This window comes from Clinocottus analis, unplaced genomic scaffold, assembly GCF_023055335.1.
Source record: "Clinocottus analis isolate CAN_PGR_092001 unplaced genomic scaffold, fCliAna1.0.p SCAF_11, whole genome shotgun sequence".
NCBI classification, from domain to species: domain Eukaryota; kingdom Metazoa; phylum Chordata; class Actinopteri; order Perciformes; family Cottidae; genus Clinocottus; species Clinocottus analis.
The window spans coordinates 20038437-20045544 of NW_027175832.1; the positions used below are offsets into that span (position 1 = coordinate 20038437).

The window sequence follows — 7108 nt, forward strand, 5'->3', positions numbered from 1 at the left end:
CTTCCTCGTTTCTCGGTGCGCGAGGACTCCGGGGTTTATATACCGCTCTAAAAATAGCGCCGGCCGCGGACCAATGGGAGGCCTCGGAACGCTGCGGCTCGCGCACCAATCACAGCGGACAGGACGAGTCCGCGCCGGCTCGCCATTGGCCGAGGGGGGTTGGTCCGCGGGAAAGGGGGCGTGGCTTTCCCGCGAGCCCATTGGTGGACGCGCCGGAACGTAATATAATCACATGGAGGGAGGGGGGCGGGGGGGATTGTCTGTAATTTTGAATCGGGTGAGGGGGGGGGAGTGTGTGTGTGTGTGTGTGTGTGTGTGTGTGTGTGTGTGTGTGTGTGTGTGTGTGTGTGTGTGTAAGTTTTACAGTGCAGTGACGGCGGACTTGTTTCGCAGAGTTGAGTGTTGTGCGCTGCTCGGTGCGTCACACGCTCTCCAGACCTCCAGTGGAAGCGCACGGACCTTTCCTACATGCAGCAGCCGAGACTCCTGCTTCTCTCTCCGGACCCACAGCGAGCCTCCTTCTCGGTTCCTTTCCCTCTCTCCCCCCGTCCTTTCCTCTCTCCTCCGACGGGCTGCATCTCAGGGAGTGAAATGGATGTCATCCCCATGTGCAGCATCTTCCAGGAGCTCCAGATTGTGCACGACACCGGATACTTTTCCGCTTTACCGTCCCTGGAAGAGTACTGGCAGCAGGTAACGCACTCATTGCCTCCGCAGAGAGAGAGGGGGGCAGGGAGAGAGAGAGAGAGAGAGAGAGAGTTGACAGGTCGTCCCGTGCGGCTGTTTTTCTCTCGTAGTAAAGTGAGAGGAATGAGGAATGTGGATGTTTTGGGGGAAAGTTGCGCTCCGGTGACAGCAGCGACGCGCGCAACGTGCGGAATGCCGAAGTAGTTTACGGTGATTTAGTGCAACAGTTTCATCCTGTTCAAAGTCGACTTGCGTGCTTTTTTTCGTCGGTTTACCTGAAGGGGAAGTAATGCAAGTTCCCTGAGTGACACATGTGTGACAACATGTCTCCATGTCGCTGCAGACAGCGGGACTTTACGCACGTTAAATGACCCCGTGCCGTAGGAACAGCTTTGAAGTGACTTGTTTTTTTCTCGCATTATTATAGATTACTACAGTTTGCTGTTGAACATATTGCTGATCATGTTGTCGCCTCCGGGTCAGAGAAAAAAATAGAAATAAATAAATAAATAAAAACACGCCGTGTTGCAGAATCATCGAGCCGTGCGTCTTTACGCGTATCTCCTCCTCCTCTCTCTCTCTTCCTCTAGCGCTCCGTCTCTCTCTCTCTCTCTCTCTCTCACACACACACAGACAAGAGACAGTGACAGCCTGACAGAGAGAGAGAGAGAGAGAGAGAGAGAGAGAGAGAGAGAGAGAGAGAGAGAGAGAGAGAGAGAGAGAGAGAGAGAGAGATTTCTTCCTCTCTGGATGACAGTGGACTTTCACACCAGAAACGAGTTCTTTTTTTCTGTGTTTTGGTTGAAATTAAATGAATTGGCAGCACAGATTCAGTCTCTTCTTCTATCTCTCCCCCCGTCTATCAGATCTCTCTCTCTTTCGGGCTCAGGGCCAGTCCTCCCCCCTCCTCTCTCCCTCCTCCCTCCCTCCCCTCCAGGCATTTAAAGCTCGCCTGGGATTCATCCAGCAGTGCTGACGAGAAACATTTGCCTCCAATGGCTTCTCTCTCTCTCGTTACCAGAGAGGACCACCACAACATTCCTCCTCCTCCTCCTGGACGTGTGTTTGTGCCGAGGGCCTCGCAGCTCGTCCTTCTGTCGCTTTAGCAGAAGAAGAAAAGCAGTTTTCTCTCTTTACTCAACTTCTTCTTCTTCTTCTGGGTCACGTGACCTCGGCTCTGTTTCCGCTGTCGTCATCACGAAACTCGTCATCTTTTCGTTAGGAAGCCGTCTGGCCCTCATCTACGCGTTGAGGAAGTGCTCTCTCGCTTCCCTTAAATAAAAAAAAAATGAAATAAATAAATAAAACTCGTGCAGTATTCATGTCGGACCCCCGTGAACCAGACCTCCCTCCTCTCGGTCCCCGGCGTGCGATGTTATTTCTAGCGATGCCTTCCGAATGCATTATTAAATCCACATTACGTTGAATAATTGATAGATTTAAAAAGATCTACAAGCACTTCCCTCACCCTATGGGGAGCTCTGTGGCGTATGTAAATTTCATGACCAAAACCACCAACACACACACACACACACACACACACACACACACACACACACACACACACCTCTCCTCGCACACAACCCGCGCGGGTTTGAGAGCATCTCGGCTGCTTGTAATGTTCCCTGATGTGGCCTCTGAGGGCACCCGTAGCGCTCGCCCCGCCATACTGAAGCAGAGGACATTGTTTTTCAGAGGAAGGAAGGAAGGAACATAGGAAGGAAGGAAGGAAGGAAGGAAGTGGTGTGACGGTGTCACCGCGCTTCCCTCTCCTGCTGCTAAGAATAAACACAGTGTCGCGTTTGTGTTTTACCGTAAAAACAAATCAAATTTTCTTTTTTTTCCTCCGGGAGGTGGGGGGGGGGGTGGTAACTTAGGGACTTTCCTGTTTGAAGAGAAGCGTTGTGTTTCAGGCCTCGGGCCTCCTCCTCGTGAAACTCACTGCTATCTGGTCTTCCCTCCTCCCTCCTCGCCGCAGACATGCCTGGAGCTGGAGCGCTACCTCCAGAGCGAGCCCTACGTCTCGGCCACCGACCTCAAGTTCGAGAGCGGGCAGGAGGACCTGTGGAGCAAGCTGATGCTCGCCTGCGGGGACAAGTCCGATGAGGCGGACCCGAAGATCCCACGCGTCAAGGAGGAGGAGGACGAGGACGTCCCGCACGCGGACGCCGGCGGCTTCCACTCCGACGCCAGCAGCGAGGCCTCGGACAGCTCCGAGGAGCTCTCCTCCTCCTCCTCATCCTCCCCGACGGCCCTGGACTTCTCCGCCGGCTCGTTGACGGACATTCTGGGCGAGGACCTGGGCTCGGTCGTCGCCGGCACGCCGCCGTCCTCGCCCGAGCTGGAGGGCAAGGATCTGGGCTCGGCGTGGAGCGTCGGGGGGACGCAGGCAGCGGCGGCGGCGCTACTGCTGCAGCGCTCGCCCGGGAAAATTAGGACTGGGGGCACGGAGCGGGCGGCCGGCGCGGAGAGGTCGGGGCTGGCCAGCGGGGAGGCGTCGCCCGACGGCAGGAGGCGTGTCCACCGGTGTCAGTTCAACGGCTGCAGGAAGGTGTACACCAAGAGCTCGCACCTCAAAGCACACCAGCGCACGCACACAGGTAAACACACGATTGGGGGCAGATGTGAAGGTGGGGGTTGGGGGGAGGGGTTAAAAGTTAATTGACTTCTTAACTTCTGGAAAGTGAGATGAACTTGACTCAAAAACCTACTCCTGCATACTTTGAATAGCTTTCCAGGAGGAATGCCCTCAACTGTGACCTAATTCACACAGAGGGAACGTGACTTCATGCGAGGGGGAGGGAGGAGGGAGGAGGGGGGGAGGAGGCGTTCCTTTGTGGCCCGGCGGCACCCAGAGGACGTGGATCCTGCAAACAAATCAACAGTTCTCAGGTTTCACCATGGGAACAGACCCAGAAACTCAGCCGGTTTTGAAAAAAATGACAGGAATCTGACATTTGCAGTGTTTGCAGGGACGGGAGGGGTTCAAATGTGAGCAGTTTATCCCCCCCCGCCCCAGTCACCTTTGACCCCTGCATGCCCTGTTTACAGCTGTGTCTGCCCATTAGCAGGAGGGGGGGCGTTCCCAGCATTCCCAGCATCCCACACTGACCGCGTTAGCTGCACGGCTAATGAGAGCTCTGTTTTTTTCCCGCTTGTTACATAACTAGCGGCAGCAACTCCAGACCTACGAGGTTGTTCTTCTCCTCAGAGTTCAGGAGTCGGCTCAATCTGTCAGCATCTACTCCCAACTATCTCACAACTATCTCACTTCTTCTTACCCCTGAAACCTCTACGTTGGATTTAGTACACGTCGCATTTAAAAAACGTCCGATATTCTGACGTTTTTTGATTGACAAAGTCAAAAATTCTGGGGTGACGAGGGACTCAAAGATAGATAGGTAGGTAAGTAGGTGGAGGGATGGATGGATGGATTAATGGATGGATAGATAGGTAGGTAGGTAGATAAGTAGGTTGGTAGATAGATAGGCAGGTGGATAGGTAGGTAGAGAGAGAGATAGGTAGGTAGGTGGGTTGGTAGATAGATAGATAGTTAGGGAAGTAGATAGATAGGTTGGTAGATAGGTAGGTAGGTATGGAGATAGGTAGGTAAGTAGGTAGGTAGGTAAGTAAGGAGATAGATAGGTTGGTAAGTAGATGGATAGGTTGGTAGGTAGGTAGGTAGATAGGTAGACAACAAACAGGTTTTGTGCAGATGTTTGAGGCAAAATAAAAAGTGTCTTGGTCATGTGCAGAAGTCTCTTTCTCTTGACAAACGATGCTCTTCCTCACAAATGTTCACCCTCTTGTGCTGTCGGCAGGTGAGAAGCCCTACAGGTGTTCGTGGGAGGGCTGCGTGTGGCGCTTCGCACGAAGCGACGAGCTCACCAGACACTTCAGGAAGCACACCGGAGCCAAGCCATTCAAATGCAGCCACTGCGACAGGTGAGACGTGAGGTGTTTGTGACGGGTGACACGAGTCAAGACCGCAAGACGTTCGAAGGGTGTCGAGAGTTCTCGGGACCTTTTTTTTGTGGTTTGATTTCATGCCTCCCGCTAACAATAAAGCGACGCTTATGCAAAGTAGGTCATGGACAATGGGCGCGTGATGCGGAGGGTCGAGGACGCACCGACGGGTCGGGGTTGGGGTCGAGGTCGAGGGGTTGGAGGAAAAGGAGATTTCGGGCACGAAGGGGCGGACAGGTGCCACGTTACAATGAGCCATTGCCGCTTCGCCAGAAGCACCTGGGGGGACGATGACGAGCGATGATGATCGATGACGAGCGATGATGAGCGATGGCGGTGCCAGACGAACCGCTGAGGGTTGTTAAGGGAAAGCAGGAGCTCCGTCCTTGAACCCTTCGTGTCAACGGTCCATGTCCTCCTCCCAGTCACAGATATGAGACCTCTTAAAGAGGTGTCCTCTCCTCCGCTGGGCCTCAGAGCGCCGTCTAGATGTTCTTTTTATCTAAATCTGCTCAAAAATTCACTTAAATACATTAAAAAAACGTCAATTCAAATGAGCACTTAGCTAACTCGCTCCAAAAACAAACATGGAAAGCCAGAAAAAACAGAATTTCTTCCAACTTCACGTCGTAGAAGTCGTGAGGAGTTTATTTAAAGTGAGCTATGAGCTGTGCATGTGGATATGATGAAACAATGTGCATGTGGTTATGATAAATCAATGTTCTCACGCCTCCGTCTCCTCCCCTTTGGTTCTCAGGTGTTTCTCCCGCTCCGACCACCTGGCGCTGCACATGAAGAGGCACATCTAAGATGGCCTCCGCGTGGAGCTCTCTGGAGGGAGGATTCTGGTTGATTTGACCCGACCCGTGCAGGGGGGAGATCAGCGAAGGGGGCCCGGTGCGTCCCGGCAGCGTTTATCGTGGGGGAGGGAAGGGGGGGGGCAACTGCCAAAAGTTCCAGTCGGCGGAGAAAAAAAAAGATGAAGCAAAAAAAAAAAAACGCAGGCTATTATTTTGCACCGTACTTAGTGCCTCCAACGCCGCGCTGTGGAGACGGCGCTTTGAAAAGGCTTTCACGGAGGATCGGGGAGGGGGGAGGTTGGGGTGGGCATGGGGGTGAAAATGTTTTAAAAAACAAACAAAAAAATAATTAAAATGGAGGGGGAATCTGGGCTGGAGTAGACGGGAAGAGACTCTTCTGTTTTGGTGTTTTCGGCGCTTTTTTTCCTGGAGGATTATGGGACGCCGGCGGGCGCGCGCCGCTCCTCCGCTGACGGCGTGTTTGCCTGCGCGCATGGCCGACTGCGAGTGCCTGAGACCGGACGCCTGGAGCTTGCGTTGTGGAGCGGCGAGCGAATGACACGGGGGAAAGGGGGCGGGGCTTCGGTCTCACTGAGAATGAATGCAAGCAGCAGCAACAACAACAACAACAACAGACAAAAAAAAACAGCTTTCTGTCTGTGCTGTTTGAGTCTTTTTGGAGGAGGGGCTTGTTTTTGTTTTTTTTCTCCCCGTGGGGCTGTTTTCACGAGAGAGAGCGTCGCCCCCTTTCTGCCTGGAGGTGGAACTACAGCTCCCCGATTTTTTTATTTTTTTATTTTTTTTTAAAAACAAGTGGAGGTTGTTTTGTTTAGTGCAGCTATTAAATGTGCAATGTATTACGTAGCCTGTCTCGAAAAACATACACGCTATAAAGCTCATTTTGTTGTCCATTGTGTAAGCTCTGTATCTCTTTAAAAGACAAAACTACAACAAAAAAACACACAAAAAACTACAAAAAAAACTACACAAACAGTTATTGCCATTATAACAGAAGTTGCATGGGATCCGGGGATGTGTTGCTCACCTTGTTTGCTTCTGGGACAACAGAATCCCATTTGAGAGCAGCTAAACCTTCATAATACTCTATCATAGTATATTTACAAAACACATAAGGCGGTCATTGTTTATTGGTTATTTTTCTTAATAAGTTGGGGATACCACTATTGCTTGGCAACTTTCTTGACCGTGGGATTTTTTTAAATGTTTTTGTTTCTTCACTTTCGCTCTTCTCTTTTGTTCTATCTGTAAAATGCACTGTTGACCTTACTGATGCCTTATGTAAGTGGCCTTGTCCTGTTAGATAGATCTCACACACACACACACACACACACACACACACATACATCTAGGGGGTTGCGAATTCACTGGTGCGTTATTGCATTGCTTTATAAAGGCTCTAACCCACGCCGTCGCACCTTTTCGCCATTTTCTTTTCAATCCGGCTACTGATTCCTCCAAACTCCTGAGTAATAAAACCCAGAAAGCGACAATAACGACTGCCATCTTTACATTTCCACGCATTCTCCGTTAAACATATCATCACAAATGGATCAGAACTGAATCACATCCCCTTCCCCCCTAGGATAATGACCCAGGTCTGAGACAGAATCTTGGAGCACTTGAATAGAGCAATC

At 51.5% G+C, this 7108-nt stretch overlaps 1 protein-coding gene across 1 annotated transcript; it reads left to right on the forward strand.

Moving 5' to 3' along the window:
* Window positions 1–359: 359 nt before the first annotated feature.
* Window positions 360–5568, forward strand: LOC137781976 (Krueppel-like factor 6). The gene is made up of 4 exons (XM_068571028.1): window positions 360–693; window positions 2666–3287; window positions 4509–4632; window positions 5411–5568. The coding sequence occupies exons 1-4, from the start codon at window positions 469–471 to the stop codon at window positions 5460–5462; spliced, it is 1023 nt and encodes a 340-aa protein (XP_068427129.1). The 5' UTR covers window positions 360–468; the 3' UTR covers window positions 5463–5568.
* The last annotated feature ends 1540 nt before the right edge of the window (window positions 5569–7108 follow it).

Coding starts and splice junctions, on each gene's coding strand:
- LOC137781976 (XM_068571028.1), top strand. CDS start 469: ATGCAGCAGCCGAGACTCCTGCTTCTCTCTCCGGACCCACAGCGAGCC. Junction 3,288..4,508: donor ACACCAGCGCACGCACACAG/GTAAACACACGA, acceptor TGCTGTCGGCAG/GTGAGAAGCCCTACAGGTGT. Junction 4,633..5,410: donor AAATGCAGCCACTGCGACAG/GTGAGACGTGAG, acceptor TTTGGTTCTCAG/GTGTTTCTCCCGCTCCGACC.